The sequence below is a fragment of the Glandiceps talaboti genome, chromosome 7 (genome assembly GCF_964340395.1).
Source record: "Glandiceps talaboti chromosome 7, keGlaTala1.1, whole genome shotgun sequence".
Taxonomy (NCBI): domain Eukaryota; kingdom Metazoa; phylum Hemichordata; class Enteropneusta; family Spengelidae; genus Glandiceps; species Glandiceps talaboti.
In genome coordinates, this window is record NC_135555.1 from 5,502,336 (window position 1) to 5,522,891 (window position 20,556).

General features: G+C 34.5%; 1 protein-coding gene across 1 annotated transcript in view; it reads right to left on the reverse strand.

Moving 5' to 3' along the window:
- Positions 1 to 1,060: 1,060 nt before the first annotated feature.
- LOC144437425 (piezo-type mechanosensitive ion channel component 2-like) overlaps positions 1,061 to 20,556 on the reverse strand; it is an 83,003-nt gene continuing 63,507 nt past the window's right edge. Inside the window, exons 30-49 of the mRNA XM_078126366.1 lie at positions 20,403 to 20,544; positions 18,312 to 18,590; positions 17,401 to 17,576; positions 17,004 to 17,152; positions 16,357 to 16,428; positions 14,832 to 15,114; positions 14,295 to 14,483; positions 13,788 to 13,995; positions 13,235 to 13,316; positions 12,540 to 12,687; positions 11,788 to 12,002; positions 11,071 to 11,229; positions 10,242 to 10,389; positions 9,328 to 9,516; positions 8,976 to 9,068; positions 8,317 to 8,489; positions 7,253 to 7,390; positions 6,684 to 6,763; positions 6,042 to 6,240; positions 1,061 to 5,662 (exon numbers count right to left, since the gene is read on the reverse strand). Of these exons, the coding sequence (XP_077982492.1) occupies positions 5,410 to 5,662; positions 6,042 to 6,240; positions 6,684 to 6,763; positions 7,253 to 7,390; positions 8,317 to 8,489; positions 8,976 to 9,068; positions 9,328 to 9,516; positions 10,242 to 10,389; positions 11,071 to 11,229; positions 11,788 to 12,002; positions 12,540 to 12,687; positions 13,235 to 13,316; positions 13,788 to 13,995; positions 14,295 to 14,483; positions 14,832 to 15,114; positions 16,357 to 16,428; positions 17,004 to 17,152; positions 17,401 to 17,576; positions 18,312 to 18,590; positions 20,403 to 20,544 (3,375 nt within the window). The 3' untranslated portion in view covers positions 1,061 to 5,409. The remainder of the gene's footprint in view (positions 5,663 to 6,041; positions 6,241 to 6,683; positions 6,764 to 7,252; positions 7,391 to 8,316; positions 8,490 to 8,975; positions 9,069 to 9,327; positions 9,517 to 10,241; positions 10,390 to 11,070; positions 11,230 to 11,787; positions 12,003 to 12,539; positions 12,688 to 13,234; positions 13,317 to 13,787; positions 13,996 to 14,294; positions 14,484 to 14,831; positions 15,115 to 16,356; positions 16,429 to 17,003; positions 17,153 to 17,400; positions 17,577 to 18,311; positions 18,591 to 20,402; positions 20,545 to 20,556) is intronic.

Genomic DNA, 20,556 nt, shown 5'->3' on the forward strand with positions numbered 1-20,556 from the left:
TTGTATTGACTTTTTTAATGCACACTTTGAAATCTGACTGTTTGGTAAATTATTAATTCTGTTCCAATATATAATTTGTGCAGCTATGGCTTTGATTTGTAGAGGAAATATACCCAATTCACCTCTAATTCCAATAATTGGAGTCATTTTTACCTACTCCAAGAATAAAATGATGGAACTGATTACAAATTTGTTCTAAACTTGTTATTAATGGGTAATTCATATAGCGAGAAATAAAACAGTATGTTTCTTAAAATTGAGTTCATGAATAATTTGCAAATATTGCATTAAAATACTGGACTGCTTATACCATGTATTCACAAAGGCAAATAATCCAACCCCACATCCACTGATCAGCAACCCCCGCCTCACCCCATGTCCACATCATGAATGTACATGCCCAAATGCTCACTTATGTCCACTTTACTGGTATCATGTCACACATGGCCCAATTCTAATCCAAGCCCCACCCCTACCCCAAAATCCACTTAATTTATGAATATTCAGTAACACAGCCCAAACCCTTGCCCATCCACCCACACTTGTCAGGCCTGTGACTGGATATTCCGATATTCTGGCTACATATATACCCATGCAATCAAAGTATATATAACACTACACCATAGATTGCCTACAGTGGTGACTTTTTTATAATCTATTTTTTGATACTATTTAAGTTGATGGAATAGAATAACATGGTAATTCTTAGAACTCAGTAGATATAGTTGTATTTTAGTAAGTGTACGTATATGCATTTGAATAAGTCCTGACAACTCCTTATACTGTTATTCCTGTGAATTATTTATGAGTGCCACATGCAGAACAAAACATTTTTTTTTAGCATGAGGCAGTTATTTTAGGCCATACTCAAGATCATAGTTTTGGAGGAGATATACCTCTTGTGATAGTCCAAGACAAAATATTACACATTTAGTGTTTTTCTTAGCACAACTAAACTTCCAGTAGTGCTATGGTCATAGTGTACTGTCCATACATGTGTATGTGATATATTTAATAAAAACAATAGAGACAGTGTAGGATAGGATATGAATTCCTTTGTATTTAACAACTTTCTTATTTTACAAGTAGTCTGTTAATTCATCTCAAATCAAAAAGTTGTGGAAATATCTAGGTTGAGGTGTGAATATTAAAACTCTACACCTGGATCTATCTACAGTAAAGTCTATACATGACAGAAGTTATAAGGCTACAGAAAGAAAATTAATACTGTAGAGAAGTTTTGGATCAAAGGAAGTAATACGATGGAAGCCAGCTGAGTAGAAACACGTCGGTGAACGGCTTGACAAAAATCTTACTATCATTGCTACATTTCTTTGTCTTACGTAACAAACACTGGAGTACATTTATCACATTGACATCCTCAAAAAGTATAAATTTTTACAATATATTACTTGGGCAATGATCTGCAAAGACAATGGTAGCTCATGCAACAAAAAATTAGCAATATTGGTAATTTGATTGTTACATCAGGTAATGATACATGTAAGAAGTAATAACAAGTAGATAGTAAGATGTTTGTTGAGCCAGGTGATAAAATGTAGTGGTTTGCAAGATGTTTGTTGAGCCAGGTGATAAAATGTAGCGGTTTGCAAGATGTTTGTTGAGCCAGGTGATAAAATGTAGCGGTTTGCAAGATGTTTGTTGAGCCAGGTGATAAAATGTAGCAGTTTGTAAGATGTTTGTTGAGCCAGGTGATAAAATGTAGCAGTTTGCAAGATGTTTGTTTAGCCAGATGATAAAATGTAGCTTGTTTGTAAGATGTTTGTTGAGCCAGATGATAAAATGTAGCGGTTTGTAAGATGTTTGTTTAGCCAGAGGACAAAATGTAGCAGTTTGCAAGATGTTTGTTTAGCCAGATGATAAAATGTAATGGTTTTTAAGATGTTTCTTTAGCCAGATGATAAAATGTAGCAGTTTGTAAGATGTTTGTTTAGCCAGATGATAAAATGTAGCAGTTTGCAAAATGTTTGTTTAGCCAGATGATAAAATGTAGCAGTTTGTAAGATGTTTGTTTAGCCAGATGATAAAATGTAGCAGTTTGTAAGATGTTTGTTAAGCCAGACAATAAAATGTAGCACTGTGTGTAAGATAATTGTCCTGTCAGATGATAAAATGTGGCTTGATAATATTTTATCTTGCAACATTATTTGTTTCTACCCAACTGATTTCGGTTGTAAAACTAACTGGAAAGACATCCCATAAAGGTATTTTGAATTTACCAGAAATTCTGTCACCTTCGTAGATATTCCACTTAACAATGGCTTCGAAGCCAAAGACTGCATGCAAATAATAAATAAATCAGTTCACCTTGTGTCTATATTTACAGTCCAATTCAGAAGACAAAAAAAATTTTTAATTTCAGAAAAATTTTGATAGATCAAAGTTGACTTGTTTCAAACCAGTCACATCAAGCTTGAAATTTAAGTCATTTTTCAAAAAAGTTGTTGATAATTCATGTCATAACATTTACTAACAAAGTCTGTATTTATTGAAAAATTTGAATCTTTATAATTAACTTAATTATTTCTAAAATGAAAGGTTTTCACAAAGTCTGTAAAGTTTGGTGACTGTGTTCTCTAATTTAGGGCAGAGAGCCACCAAAAAATTGTTTGTGTATTTTTAAAACAGTGATATGGAAATAGAACATACCAGGATCAAAGTGAGGGCTGAACATAGATTTTTTCTATTAATAAGTGTAAAGACATTTCATTTCAAATTTAAAATCTCTGTTATAATTGTATCCACATAAATTTTTTGATAACTGCAAATGTCAACATATTTGAATAAAAATTATTCTCTGAGATTCAATGCTAAAGGTAGTACATGTAGACCTCAGATCAACAGCTATACTGCTTAAACCAATCAGCTAACTTGATACATTATAGCTTAAATAGGACAATTTTAATGTAGGCAATACGACCTAAGCCAATCACATCACTCAATACATTGGTTCATTTGTCAATATATGAGTTATGACTCAAGCCAATCACATTACTCAATACATTGGTTCATTTGTCAATATATGAGTTATGACTCAAGCCAATCACATTACTCAATACATTGGTTCATTTGTCAATATATGAGTTATGACTCAAGCTAATCACATTACTCAATACATTGGTTCATTTGTCAATATGAGTTATGACTTGTGCAAATCACATTACTCAATATATTTGTTCATTGGTCAATACATGACACATGACTTAAGCCAGTCGCATTGTTTCTGTGACCGGGGGCAGCTGTACTATGAGGAAGTATTTTCTTGAACAATCTAATTGCTTGGTATATTTGGCCATAGCCAATCAGAAATAAGAATATGGCTTTACTATGCTACCAATAGGCTTACACTTTTGTCCTAGTGAAATGCAAATTTTGAAACAATGTAACACAATCTATATGAAGGCACTTCAAAGCTGTTTCATTACCAAGGGTTTCTGATATTTGTCAAAGTGGGCCATGCACTGCATGTTTCAAAGACTTATGTAAAGACTTCCTATTTGACCTTTTTCACAGGATCCAATAATTTGTCACAAAATATACAAGAAATATCGTTTCTGGCATAAAAGACTCTTGAATAAAGCTTCCAGAAACTATACAGCAAATAAACGATGATATCCCAGTCTGCTGAACCACAAAGATTGATTCTTACACTTTCATAAAAAGCAAACTAAGGAAGACCACCTGAGATATACATATTTACATATTTCCATGAAAAGTTAAACCCCTTCTTTATAAACAAAGAAAAAACAACTGAAAAAAGTGGGGAGACTTCAAAGTGTCTTCCTCAAAAATACCGTCACATTAATACTAAAATGACAAATGTGAAATTGTTTTATCAGTAAACTTGAAATTTTTTTTATTGGTTAACGTTTTTTTTAAAGTTTTTTTTTTTAAAGAAATCTTTTGTTACATTTATTATAAAATTGTTCCTTTACTACTGCAACAGTGAGGGAGAACTGTCTCAATTTTTGAGAATACATGATTCTAAAAAAAATTCTAAAACACTAATAAAAACAGATTAGGACCAAATACTTTGGTCATGACATAAATAATTAGACTACAAGTTTGGCACATTGCAGCTTGCCTCAAAAAGTTAACTTTAACCTTTAAACTTTAACCTCTACTTAGCATTAGTTTAAAATAAACTCGAGCAAGGAAGAGTAGATATATATTATGATTGCAGGATGTCATCACTAATACACTTGTATATTATTAATCACTTTTTGCCTGGCTATGAGGACACTAATATATGTCTGTTAACCTATGGGCTGTCAAATATGCACCAACATACTATCTTTCTGAAGTAGAAAGTCGAGCAAAATAGTTGTTACGTAACAGTACAAGGGGTAACACAAGGGTCTACGGTACTATTCTCTGAATACAGCCAGGCAATAAGTGTTTTATAATATGTCATCTTCTTAGGCACATAGTCTTTCTATAGTATAAAGCTATCACCGAAAAGACTTGCATACTACATGAATAGTGTCCTAAGGAAAATAAAGTGACTAGTGTCCCACTGTATGCAAATTGAGGTCATTATAGGTCACAAGTCCATACCATGTGACCCGATCTAAGCCAATCAATGACTATGAAACCAGTTATAAATGCTTGTACTGTTTTCCTTGAAAGGGATTACTTGGTTACACTCAGATACTTGAAACAATTCAAGAAGCCCATTAGATGATAAGACTAGACTACTTCATGCAATCTTACTCATCTTGATGAGTGTCATGAGCTATTCATAATTTCAGCAAGTATCGATCATGGCTTTCTTTACTACATACACTATGTCATTATTTCACTGAAGATGTAGATTCTTGTAATCAGTGAATAAATGTCTGCTATGTCAATTGTTAAGTCATATGTCTGTCAGTGAAAATTAAATATATCATCCAAAACATATAATGAAATAAAATGTACATAAAATTTGATTTCCTGACAAGATGTAACTCCAAATTTTTTAGTATATTTTCTATTTTCCTCTTCTTTCTCTAACTTGAAGGTATAATATCAAAAGTTTATTTGACAATTCAAGGTTGGGCTAAGAATGATTCATATCATTAGAATGAAGAACAGTTTCCCCTTTTCTAATATCAAAATGAAGAATATAAATAAAATACAAGTAGTTGCATATATTGCAATACCATTGCATTCTAATTAACAGAAAGCTTTCCAAAACTTGATTACAACACTGAAGGCATGAATACGAGTTGTCAATTTTTACTATATACAAACTAACTAAGCAATTGATGGCATGTGCATGTAAATATCTAAACAATGCAAGTCACTGTATTTAATAAACTGTCCCTTACAGGTGGCGGCATACAATGTATAGTAACATTTTCATTAAGTGCTGCGGCTACAACATTTAGAGCTAGCCGAGTTCCTCTACTGGTACTTTATCTTGGTAACTTGTATAAGTGTTTCTGGTGACCGGTACAGGAATATCAGTTTGGCAGTAAGCTCCTCTTCCAAGATGAACTCGTTACTTTCTCTAACCATAAAGATATCAAGGCATAGACGCAGTATACGGTCTGGGTTGGGAAGCTCTTCAAACATGATCTTGTAGGAGATACCACTGACAAACATTCGCACAAATCTGCCCACCACTAATACTAGTGATACATACAAACCAATTATACTGAAAATGATAGAATAGAATCATGTCAATCTAAAGTTCTAAAGTTATGATATAGTAAGTGTTTCAAAATAACGTGTTGAGTGACTATGCTAGAAAATACACCAAATTTGTGATGCTTGTAAAGTGTAAGAACCTTCACTGCCATGGTAGTGGACACAATACTATAACCTAAATATATAATATTCTAAGGGTCAAGTCAATGATAATTTTTTTTCTTTATCATTGTTGCTTACCCCAAGGAACTGAAATACTGTATACTTACCCATAGCTAGGAGAAGACTATGCATTGGTACTAACCACTGAGGAACTGAAATACTGTACACTTACCTATAACAAGTAAGGACTGGTACTAACCACTGATGAACTGAAATACACTTACCCATAACTAGTAAGGAAGGAGAGCGCATCAGTACTAACTCTTTCATTGAATGCTATGATTGTCAAATAGTCTTGTGATTCTTTCTCTGGATCAGAGTAAGTCTCCTTCACTCTCCACCACTCCATGACTTGTTCATCAGGGTCAAAGGACAATTGTAGAGACATGTTACTGTAAGACAGGTGTGGTTGGTCTCTTTCTTCTATACAGATAAAAGAGAAGTAATTTTTAGTTGCAAAGCATTTCATCATTTGAACTTCTCCAGAAAGCCTGCTGAGGTGCAGAGCTAGTCAACGATTTAAACAACATTTGTATACATTTCATCATATAGCACCGACACATCACAAGTTGGAACAATTCACCATAGACAGTACAATTATAACACCGCTCATTTTAAAAGGTACTGAAACAATATTTCAGGACCAGTTTTATTAAAATTTTACACGCATCTAATGTTCAACAGTGATAACTTTATTTTCACTTATGAAAAGACTGATTTAAATTACTAGTAAACTAGCAGGACATATTTTATTCCACACAAAATTTTCAACAAGGTGATCTATTAAACAATCCATAGTTTATGTTTGTCTTCAGGAGACTTCAAATTGCCAACACATAACAAAGAAAATCAAAAAGCAGACCTACCCGGTAGTAACATAGTAGCTGGGATAACTTCACCAGAGGGAGGCACGATAACATAACGTGGAAAGAATTTAACTATTTCTCTGTGGATGTAAGAACAATTGAAGGCATTAGTAAATTGGGGTTTCAGATAAGAGTTGCTTGATAAGACATTACACTAAATAGTCAGACCACTCTGTTAAAAATTGGAAATTTTAGTAAAGTTTTAACTTTTAACATGGAGTATGGTAAATAATGTCTAATGATTGTACCTGTCATAACTTATACAACTTTTTGACATAGATTTGGGCATAGATATTTCTCCTGTGCAAAAAAAAAACCTACAAATATGAAATCTGAATGGTCTAAATTATAGTACTCGACTATGACAACACTGACTTGGCTAGCGATCATATATCTGTTCACAAAGTATTATGAGGTCAGTAAAACCAGTAGTTTTAAGAAAAATACATGGAGTAGGTGGAAGGAGGGAAGTACCAATATCTAAAACATGTACTTTTCAACATACAAAAAGTAAATAATATAAAAAAGAAACCCAGGAAAAAAATCTCTTATGTCTTAAAATCACTTACACTGGTTCAGCCGTCATATTACTTTGCAGTATATCAATCAACTGTTCTCGTATCGCACTTTTTTTAGGATCTTCATAATCCAATTCATAAATATTTTGATATTTGACTGTTTCATGCACCAAAGAGTTTTGTGGAATTCTGTACAGAAAAGATATAGAAAAGAAGTCTATGTTAAAAATACAGCTGAATTCTGTAACAGAAAGAGATAACATGTTAATTAATAGCTGCAACCAAGGGTTTGTCATCAATCTTTCTCCTTTTTAACATAACTAAGGAGTGATTTCTGTGAATGAAAATGATATACATCGTCCACTCTAAGCTGCTCAGTGTGGTAGATACAGTGTTTTTGTTAAGCAGGTAAAATCTATCTGAGTTCCCCACTCATTTTACCGGGGTTCCCCACCAAAATGATGTAAAATCTATCTGAGTTCCCCACTCATTTTACCGGGGGTTCCCCGCCAAAATGCCAGTTTACCATATTCCCCCTTTCTGTTACTGGGGTTCCCCTATCCAACCTTAGCAAAAACACCGAGATATACTTATATTTATAAGTCTTTAAAAAATATTCAATATTGGACAAAGTAAAGGTAGGTTATCAAGTTGTTTGTCATCACTGACAATTTTGCAAGATGGAAAGTAAATTTCAGTATAATACCCACATTGAATGTTTAGCAGTTAAACTAAAAATAGCAGTAATATTCATAAGGAATGCAATGGTAATATCAAAAATATGGACCAAAGTGTTTCTGTGTATCCCTTGAATTCCAAAGTTTTCTCATGAAATGATATATCACAGCTATAGTTATAATATGTCATGTACTATGCTAATATTGGTGGTGACATGTCTGATGAAATTGATGGATTTTCTGATGAAAACCTACAATAATGTGAATATCTCATTCCAATAGAATAAACTCAAAATTAGAACGTACATGATACCTTTACATAGTTTATATACTTAATAGGTATGGACAGGACAAGACATCCATATCTCTCTAAGTATATATACCTCATTTCATTTGACTTTACTAACAGATTTTTTTCTACATTATTGAGTACATTACCTAGAAAAACTGAGATAGAATTTCATATTTCTCAGAGTGGAGGTATCGTTGAGATCTTCAATTAAAGCTTGTCGACTTGGAGGGCTGATTGTCCACAGTGAAGTTGAAAACCCATCCATCTTCGCTTCATAGATGTCACCCAGATTGTATGTTCTTAGGAATGACTGGATGGCCTGGAAAGAAAATACAGAAAGATAGTAATCAAATTTAGAATATCAACAGTTACCATTTCAGTTGCATTCAGACTGAAAGAGCCATCATTGTAAACAATCTTCAATCTACCAAGTATCAATTTCTATTCAACAATCACATACCCAGTTCACAGTGTTGGCAGTGATTCAAACTGTGCATCGATAATGACTAAATGTCAGTTTCATTATGACATCATTTACTGTTCAAATGACAATAAATTTGTGAAATATTCCTGAGTTATGCAAACGAATTCATTACACTCTGAAGTCACTTAGCAGCATTTAGATGTTCTATAATTATAACATGCCTTTGGGCATTCTGCCTATTTCATTGCTTTATACACATGGTATCAATATTGATCAAATGAAGTTCCTTAGGGATGACCATGCACCTTTCAATGGTTGCAATTGATAGGTAAAAATTTCAGTTTTTCACAGGCTGGCTAACTATCTAACTAGCTGACTTACCAGGTTATCTTTGTATTTGCCAAATTCTTCATTATATCTTGCTGATGTTATTCTGTCAAAATCTCCTTGCTGAGCACTCATTTCATACAGGTTCTGTCAAAGAAACATTAGAATATGTAAGTCATATCATAAAATATTATAACCGTTCTAAATATTACTCGTCATGTTCTGTTCAAAATCTCCTTGTAGGACATGGCACTCCATACTGTACTGGTTTAGTTTTAGGAAAAACTGCACTTAATTGGGTTAGCTCTGCTGATAGTTTCAATGACTTACCTCATAGCCATCCATCTGTATTTGTATAGTGCAATCATAGAATGGGTTAGCTACACTGGTACTGTCAATAACTTACCTCATAGCCATCTATCTGTATTTGTACAGTGCAATCATAGGATGGGTTAGCTACACTGGTACTATCAATGATGAGAGAGAAATAGATCAATGGGAACCAGATGATCAGAATAAGTAGTACCAGTAACAATAAACCAACAGTATACTTGGATACTTTTCCTTTCTTCTGACCTCTAGGTGTTGGATAATCCTGAAATGAACAAAACACAAATTTCAATTCCTCTAGTATGATCTTGGCAGAATTATTTTTCCTATAGCATTATGGCATCCAGAAACAACATTCTGATGTTTTTGAAGTGTCGACTTTGTTCTAAGCATGACACACTTGAACATGAGAGATGCTTGGAAACATTGCATATCTAATGAAATTGTAAAGGAGACTGTCAAGAATTATGAATGTGTTTAATATTTGCTCTGAAACTATGAAATCAGTGCCAGCTAGAACATTTATCCATCATAACAGTCAAAGTTATAAAACACTTAAAATCATTGGGTGAGCAGAGTGACAAAATGAGTGAATGACAAAAATGCAACTTTGATCTGGGATTTACTTCCATTCCTATCCCTAACATAGTATCACTATCATCTTGTCTGTCTGTCTGTCTGTCTGTCTGTCTGTCTGTCTGTCTGTCTCCTTCTCCTCCCTCCTGTCTGTGTGTTACAACAACAAATGCTAAAATGTCAAGAATGTCCTTGCTGGGAGAATACTGTATACAATAAATATGTACACAAATCCATTTATTTACTCCCTAAAAATTAAGAAGTAACCTTTTTTTTTCTCCCTTTCTTATTTTCATGAGTCATTCATACTACCCTGACTATAAACAGTAAATTTGAATTTTGAGAAAAATGAGATCCCAGGTCAAAGTAGCCAACCTTAATTCAAATCAACTAAAAACTACTATTTCACAATACCTTTTCTCCTTTTCTCCAACATTTGATTTCATAGACGTTGTTGTAAATATCTTCTATTTTCATCCAATGGGAAAGTGACAGTGTTGTATCAGTCCAGGTCCAATCCATCAATATACGCAACTCAAGTAAGAATGGAATCAAACAGAATCTATACAAGGACAAAAGTCAGCAAAAAACAAGTCAGTCAGATGATGAAATGTAGAAATGTTGTTATGCACACAAAGTGAGAATGTGAAAAGTTGGTCATGTACAGCGTACCAACAATAAAAAGATGTATGTATGAATAATAATTATGCAAGTTAGTGTAACTATATGATGAAAATGATATACACTTAGCATCCGTTGGTTACAGTATTGCCATCAGTGAGGTAAACCATTACATAAATCACTATACACTAAATGTTTTTGTTAAGGGCGATAAGTAGGTAAAATGTACATGTCTCCCAGTCATTTTATAGGGGTTCCCGCCAAAATTATTGTACAGTGTATTGTAAACTATGCCAGTATTGCCATGTTCACCAATCTTAGCAAAAACATTGTACACCCTTGCTTCTCATCTCTTTTGATAATTAATCACCCTTTTGAGACAAACAGTAGTACAATCATGGCTTAGTACACCTATTGTGAATCTACCTGTATTTGCATGAGGCCAGTAGGAATAACATTAAACAGAAGTGCAGTAAAAGTGCAACATCCAACATTCGGCTAGTAGACATTATATCTATGGGCTTCACCATGTGTAGCATAAGATTCACAATATCATGTACAAATGATACTAACTTAATGCAATACATATCAGTGTCTAAGCCATACAATTGCAGTGACTTACCCTTTGAAAAGAAACAAGTTGATGTAGTTGTATTTCTTGGTGAGGAAGTTACCAAGAATCCTGGTAGGGTAGCCAGAACTGATTTGGTAGGCAGATAATCCAAAATATATGCATTTAATGAAGTACCAGAATTGTGCTGGTGTGTTATTTATAAATGCCCTGTAGAAAAGATACCAAACGAACGATAATGAACTCATAGCTGTAAATCGATTCAAAGATTTTTCTTTGAAATATTTATTTTAAAATCAGTTATATTTTTCAATTCAAATTACTTCTTCAAAGGTTATAATGCAACTCTCTGTTTCCCATCTTTCAATGTATTAATACCAGTAAGTATTTTTTTCATTTTAATTTCTGTAATTTCAAACTGGATATGTTATAGGTTACTTCAAGATGATCTCTGTTATTAAAGACCAAAGTATGGATTAGCATTAGATTTCAGGTGTGAAAACAGTTGTCTGGTAGAGCTATAGAAAAAGTTGGTCCAGAACAAAAGAATAGTTATTACGCTTCACTGATAAAATAACAGTAATGCCTGGGATTGAAACCTTGTCCTTTAAAATAGAACACAATATCAATACCAGACTATTCAAGGTAGTTGTTTAACTATAAAAATATGTTGCCAGGGGGTCTGGATCATTCCTTCTCCTTTGTGGAAAGGGATGAAAAGAGCACCCACAACAGCTGATCGTTCCGTGTAGAATATTGTATACTTACTGTTTTGTGATGTAAGGTAGAAGGAAGAACAACCACACATGAACAGCGACCACCAGAACCACTAAAAATACAAACTTTCCAACTACATTCTTCCGTAGATACAAACCCCTATCTATAACTATAAGGGCAAACTGTACCAACCATAACATTACTGAGGCAAGGGGTAATTTATTCTGTTCCAAAAACACAGTCACGTTGTCTTGCCTGGCATTTTGCTGAAATTTAGACAGAAAGAGAATGTCTGAATGAGTATGAAAGTGGTAGGAAATGTCATTTATTCCTTGAGAAAGCTGGCAGAGATGAAAAACTAGTACTCATAGGTAAAATTTGAAGTGTGTTTGTACTCCATTACAATTGATTATATACAGTCTGTAAAATATGGATATTGCATATGTACACTAAAGCTGCAATAAGTCCAACCACTCACTCCAAAATGCTCATCACACAAATTTTAACTTCAAGGGTATGATGCAAATTTTCAACAATATACTCAATTCTGTTCCACTCAATCACATTATGATAACCATTAACAATATATACATTGGCAAAAAACGTTACAATAATACTTTGTATGGTAACAATTCTTGGCTAATTATAAACAAAGATACACATACACTAATCAAAGTAAAGAGGTATTTACAGGAATGACAAAGATAATGTCAGTAACATCTGTAGATGAAGCAGCAAATTAACTGTAACATCATTTTAAACACTCAGATTGAGAGTATCTTTGGATTGTATATTATACTTACCCCAAATGCCCACCATGCAAAGACAGTGATAAGGAAACAAATCAGGTCACATAGGAACATTAATACATAGACATCGGTTACAGCACTGTAAGTATCATCTGTCATCTGTTCATAGAATTCCTTGAATGGTTTAATAATAGGACCTATCCTGTATACCAAAACAAGACAACATCACATCAAATCACAATGTAGTATTACATATGTCCAGTGATTACTTGTACCACTGCACACATACTAGTGCTATTTTAACTGAATGGCAGTGCAATACCAAAAATATTATTGCATACCTGTAGACTGTATGCAAATGATGACACAAGTTTTTGTTGTACTGAAAAACGTGATTGCACATTACCATTTTTTACAGAAATGTCTGTTTTAGATAAACATGTAATAATAATGGCTAGAACCCCATGCCACGTGAATGCCAGTGTAGCTACTCAGGAGTATTTGCACTTGTGCTTGCAGTGTTTTCTGCTGTACTTTCACTTGCTATGCTCATGAAAGTACGGGCACAGAGAACACTGCTAGCACTCATGCAAATACTCTGAGTATGCCACACCTGCACGCATACGTCATGGAGTTCTGTCACGGTACTAACAAATATAAATCACCAACATCTGCTGACACCCTGGCTGAATATACAACTCAGCCAACTTATTAGTACTTGTCATCCAAAGACATTTCAGTTTGATTACCATGATTCTTGTATTGCTTCATCCATTTCCTCTTCTGTCATTGTTGTAATATCTTCATCTCTCTCAGATATTTCATCTGGATCTGTCAGGAAAATATAGAAAATTAGAATCAAATCTTACATATACATGCATTTACATACTAAAGACATCATAGGAATATACACACACACACACACAGACCTATATACACTACTATGATTTCATAGTCATATACAATTATGCATGCACATGTATCTATATAAAGGGCTATATTTTAACCTCCGGTACATTGCAACATTTTTAATTTGTTCTTCAGTTCTGAATCTATGCTTTTGCTTTGTGAGTATTCTTTTGCACTTGGAATTTTTATCATTTGCAATCTTGTTTTGTTAATAACCTACTTGTAATTAAGGTGAACCCAGCCACTTTTGTATTTGTGCCACTACTTTGTACGTACGTACCATGGCATTACTGTGCTAAATGATGATAGTATGGCAGAACTGACAATTTGTTGATAGCTACAGTTCAAAGTATACAAGTTTGTGTAAGAATATCACATCATTTTGAAACTTGCCTTGTTTTTGCCTTGCTATTCCCTGTCCATCCTGGTCAGTGACAACTGCTAACTCCTTGCCTTCAGGAGTATCAGTGATAGCATCAGACTGGGTAGTTGGTGTATCTTCTATCTCTCCTGCTTTACTACTAGTTTCATCATCTTTACTTGGTGTCTGTTTATCTGAATCTGTGTCATCACGACTGCCATCTTTCCACAAACCATGTGACTGTAAAACAAACCATAACAATGAATTAGGGATTTCCATGTCTAAATGTATGTGTCTAGACATAGAGAAAACTGCAGTTACTTTGAGTATGTTTGCAAATACTGATACTGTAAAACAAACATCTACACTGCAGTTACCTCAAGTATGTTAGAAATACATTTTAAACAAAACTTACCAAGAGAATAGCTGAATGGGTCATTGACAGAGACTATGTGTACCTACCTCGATAACAGAGCGATGGAAGAACAGAGCCAGAAGACTGGCTAAATGGGGCATTCACAGAGGGGAATTGTACGTACCTTGAGAACAGAGCGATGGAAGAACAGTGCCAATAGAATGGCTAGGTCATATACCGCATAATTGTCTCTTTTGTCAATACCAATCACTCTTGGCCACCAAAATGGATCATCGATAACATCTATATCATTTGCATCACTAATCCATGGCCAAAACCCAAACTGAAAGAAGAATTTCACCAGCACCACAATCTGCAGAGAGTTGAATGTGATTAGTTAATAATTTGTAACATAAAATGTATATGGGGGGGGGGGGGGGGGGGGGGGGGGGGGTGTTTATATGCCCAGACTTGGTGAAACTAATGGCACATCATATTATACACTGACACCCAATGGACAGTAGACTGCTAAGGGGTTAATACGGTTTTCCCAACTTGTACTTTTTTTGTGTACAAAGAAATACTCTTGGTAGAAAGAAGATGAAGTACACAATAAAAAGGCTGGTTTAATGTTAGCAACTTTAAGAGTACCCCTATCACTAACTTAACTCTAGACTACTGCTAATTCTTTAAACTTGTACGTTTAGTCTAAAACACTAACCTCTGTATAGGATATAGCACAGATCCAGTATCTTTTGGTTGGTCTTGGGACTGTTAGCATAGCCCATAGAAATACTGATATAGGATAGGGAAGGGACAACAGACTGGCTTCCACTATCTGACTCAATATCATCAATAAATAACACACAGTTTGTGATTGGGAAATGAGAGCATACAGAAGAGCAAACAGCAATCGTACAGGTCGGGACAACTTTTGTCGCTCAGACTGTCCACCAGCGATGTCATCGGTCAGATCATCACCAACATATTCAAAGTCTTCTCCACTGAAAAGCGTACAGAAAAAATACATACATATAGGTACAATATTTCTAATACCAGAAGTATCATACTATTTTCACTTCTCAGATCATAACACAAAGCTCCTGCATGATAAGGAAAGCATTGGCACAACAAAATAAATGACACTAGATATGTAAGTAATACCAACTGACAAGGCTTCATGCTATGTTTTCTAGCTGAAAAAGCTAAAAGCATTTACCCTTCTAGACAAGATGTGCTTTCCATAAATCCAAAGCAAGCTATACTTTTTAAATTCCCCCTTTAGAAGAGTGGACCCAGTACACAGCTATAAACTCAAATGTGTGCACATACACCTACTATTGGATGTCATCTATACTAGAATGATCACGTAAAATGTAAGATACAGTGACAAATGCATGATACTGTTAAAGGTTGTTAATTTTGTGTTTAGAAAACTATTATTAATTACCACAGACATGGCTGGATCCATAGTTCTTGGGGTATAGCCATACATGTAGTTGCAATTACCAGTATAGGAATACCAGTCTAGCATATGTAAGGGATAGTGATGCGAATGTATACTTACTTACTGATAATAAGCGACATGCGTAAGTCAATGCATGTAATGCGTATGAATTACACTTTACAGAATGAGCAATGCAATGCAGTTTGGAGAAGACTATATACCATTTAATTCAGTGGGACTGGCCACAAGGTTTCAATTAAAGGTAAATACAATTTTAGTTTGGAATTATTCTTTCCATAGTGTCTGCTCTGCAAGTACTTGGTAATAATGATGCCAGCAGTAGCAGCATGCACACTATTACAATACACACATTATAGACCTTGTAGAGTGTATATGTTTGTAGGCTGTGTATAATACTAGTATATAACAGTGTTTTATGCTAAGGTAGAGAAACCCCGGTAAGAGAAATGGAGAAAGGGGTAAGTAAAAATGGCAGTGTTTCCCCAACCTCCAGGTAGATCTTACCTACTTACAACCCTTAGCAAAAACACTGTATAATATTCAAATATCCAACTTCACAGTGATCACATAATGCAACACTTTCACTTTGAAAGGTCATGATCAATCTCTGCATTGCCATGTAGCCAGTCTCACTGAACTTGGTATTGCAGCTCTTCAAAACTACATGCTCAAGCCATAACAGCTGTACTTTTGAAAGCAGCATGCCAGCTCACCACAGTGACAAATACCCAATGAAATGTTTAATGGACATGTAGGGTATGACCACATCAAGACCTACCTTTGAGGTGGCTGTATTGGAGGTATAAAAGCTAATTTAGGTTCTGTTGTAGCAACTATTACATCACCAGTTCTGAATGGAATTTTAATAGGTCACAATGGTCAAAATGGGGTTCAAGAAAAAAGTGAGAAAAACAGAAAAATAACAATTTAACATGACAGACATGACATGACATGACATGACATAACATGACATGACATAACATGACATGACGAATATAGATGGACTGAGGCAAAAAGAATAGAGTCGAATCGAGTTGGGTAGGGTAGGGTAGGGTAGGGTAGGGTAGGGTAGGGTAGAGTTGAGTTGAGCAGAATTGGGCAGAGTAGAGTGTGTTACCGTAGAGTAGACATAACATTTAACATATCCATCAGTTATTTCATATATATTGCTAGAAACACTCTTGTGACTTTGACAAAGAACGATGTCCAAAGTCTTAGATAAAAAAGTATATATTTAAAGTAAGATCATATCAACACAAGCTGAGTTAAAAATTGAATCTCATTGCTAACATTATATTATAGGACTCCATATTGTGTTCTCAATGTAATGATACCATATGGAACACAACAGAAAGTAGTACAAACCAAATCTGCCAACAGTTTATTTCAAAGACATTAAGAGAATGTCTTTTTGTTAAAACCTACGTTTGTTGGGATCCTTCATCATCTTCTGTTGCCAAGGGAACAATTTCTTGTGATTTCTCTTTGTCATCTTTAGATGTACCTGGTTTATCGTCAGCTCCTCGAGTTTCATCTTCCAGTGAGAGATGTGGTCTTGTTCCATCATCTATGCTCTGTACCAGGTTAATAACCATAATAATATTCATAATCGTTATTTTATGAATAAACAGACAGACTACAAATCAGTAAAATGGTCTTGAAATAAGAACAGCAGTCGGTCAACTATGACAAAAACCAACAATTTTATCATTGCATAATTATGAGATGTGTGTATATACATGCGCGTGTGTGTGTGTGTGTGTGTGTCAAGAAGCCCAATTTCTACTTTTCAATTAAACTAGTTCTAGCATCCAATACTTACAGCTCGTTGTAATATTTTTTGTCCTCTTATGTCAGCTTTGAAGTGCTTCAACTGAGTTGCAACAAATCGATAATTCTCAGATATGGTAAATATCCAATCAGTTACGGCATCCATTGCACGTAAGAATATCAACCAACCAATGGTGACAGTATTACAGAACTTGTCCCATAATGTATCTACAATAACAGGTGTATCATAAAGAAACTGTCAGTTTTATTCTGAGAATATTTTGATATTTCAATAACTTCTAATACTTGGTTTATCTTGCATTTCAAAGAGGTGTTCTGTCCAAACTCTTTGAAGAAAATTACTGTCAATGTCTCATCATTTTGAATGGGTGAACTTCTGCTGATACTGATGTTTAACTATACAAAATAGCCACTATGAAATGCTTTTCTTAATTGGCTAAAAAATACTAAGACACTTTAGCAATGGTTATACGGATAGACATATGTTTTGGAAGAATTTTTGCAACAACTATTTTGATGTCTTTCACCTTTCATCAAATGTACAGAAATCTGATATGCAAAATTTCTTTTTTATGCTAAACATACAGCAAACACATGGTGCACATAGTTGCACAGACAGACAGACAGACAGACAGACACAGACATACATATGTATGTACGTACATACGTACGTACGTACGTACATACATGCATGCATGCATACATACATACATACATACATACATACATACATACATACATACATACATACATATTACATACATATGTACGTACGTACGTACATGTACATACATACATACATACATACATACATACATACATACATACATACATACATACATACATACATACATACAATGTACACACACAAGACAGACTCTTCTGTGAAAGGTGTGTTATTCTGTGATGAGAGCTACAGTCCAATCAAACAAATTCTATTACCTTCTTTCTTTGGTTTATCTTCCTGTCCTTCTTCTCCTTCTCCTTCTGCAGCAACTTCCTCTCCATCTTTGGGTTCTTCTTCTTCCAGAATGACTTCTGCAGGATCAGCTTTGGGCTTAGATGCTGCAGCACCATCTGTTTCATCTTCTGGAGTTGGTGACACGGGAGGAGTGGGCAATGATTTGGGTGATATTGGAGACTTAGGTGAGGATGGGCCTGGTGATATGTATAGTGGTTGGTCTGTGAAAATAGGAATGTCCTCATCTACAATGTATGCATCTAAAACCAACATGCATGATGATAGTGAACAAGTGAACCAAATGTAAAAACCAGGTGTATTTAAAATGACGATGAACATGCAAAAAATATTATAAAACCCAGGTGTAAATTGACAATGAATATACAAAAAATATTATAGAAACCAGGTGAATTATATGTAATATGACAATGAGCATGCAAAAAAACATTAGAGAGAATAGTAGTAAATGAAAAATTGTGACAAATGATGCAGAAACATGGAGAGAGAGAAAGGAAAGAAATGAGAAACTAAAAAAGAATCTAAGAGAAACTAAAAGAGAAACTACACAAGATAAGACTGCTATTAAAGAAGTATCACATATTTGATACCAGCGCATATTACATATATCTACATTTAGAAAGCTAGAAAAGATAATGTGCTTATCTAAACAGAAAACTGGGAGTTAAAGAAGAAAGCTGGGTACAGAGTATAGGGACAAAGTATACTAGAAAGACAGTCAAAGTGCTATATTTTGAAACAACTTTGCAAGGATTATAAAAAAAAATTTGGTGGAGGACGTGTGTGTGTGTACGCATGTACGTGCATGCGTGTGTGCGTGCATGTGTATATACATGTGTGCATGTGCATGTGCGTGCATGTGTATATACATGTGTATGTTCTGAACAATTGTACCCTCATCTCCAAAAGAGCACAATTAACCAGATATTAACTTAAGAGAAGCTGTAAAACTTAATCAATATTCTATTTGTTAAACCAGCAGATACTTCACTATGGTGGAAAAAAGATCCATATTTGCAAACTATTGCAGTTGTGGTTATTAGACATCCTGTTTACAGCACTGTTGGGTTACATCGGTAGCTGTCCTCATACCTCTTAGCCCTTGAAACCAACTCTTGTTTTGAGAACGTGAACAAGTTGGTAATTACCATTTAAAAATATGCATCTAGAAACCTGATTACAACCATGACATTACTTAATGAAGTCATTAATATGCAAATGTATACACAGAGCTGAGATGAACACAGGAAGTATGTGAAGGGTGATAATTTATATGTAATTAAGTAAATAGGTAATTTAACATACAAGAGTCTGATAATGACTTTTGGGGGGCTACTGAATTAGTTCTGGTTGTCAACACAAGCTAGTTGGTTTTGAGGGCTAGGAGGTACGACAACAGCTACCAATGTAACACAACAGTGCAGTAAGCATTCAAGGACATTTACGAAATGCTATTTATGGAAGTTTTGCAGTATATCTATAAAGCATATGCTTTATTTCATTACTACTTTTTCAGAGATTTCTGAAGTCCAGCAAATAATACCGTAATGCACATTAAGAAAGCATTATCATAAGAATTATGTTATCATCTCTCAGGAAGTCTTTCTTAACTAATAAATTAGTTGAGCTGGGCTAATTTGTATACCTCTGAATGGCTGCTGTAAATAAATACATTAATCTTCAAACTTCAAACCATGTAATCTTCAAAAGAATCATTAACAATCATATTACACACACACACACACACACACACACACACACACACACACACACACACACACACACACACACACACACACACACACACAATCCCATAAAACAAATGTATGTAATTACACACACATAACGGTAACCACATAAAACATAAACACAGTGTCACATAATCACATAACACACACACATATGCACGCACAAATTGAAAGTATTATGTAATTGAATACACAGGTGAAAATTCATGAACACTTAAATTGTTGTTAGTCAAAGTCAGGGATATCTCCAAAGAAAAAAGTCCTATTTAACTTGTCTGCCCAATGATACATTCATTGACAGTTTACCTTGTTCTTCAGATGTCCATGACATCAGACGACTTCTTCTCCTCTCCAGCAATGCCCCATCAGTTTGTGATATTGATCGTCTTATAGCTCTATCTTTTTTAATGGTCTCTTTGCTTCCTTCTGTTAGGGCAGAATACGCTAGCTACAAAAACAA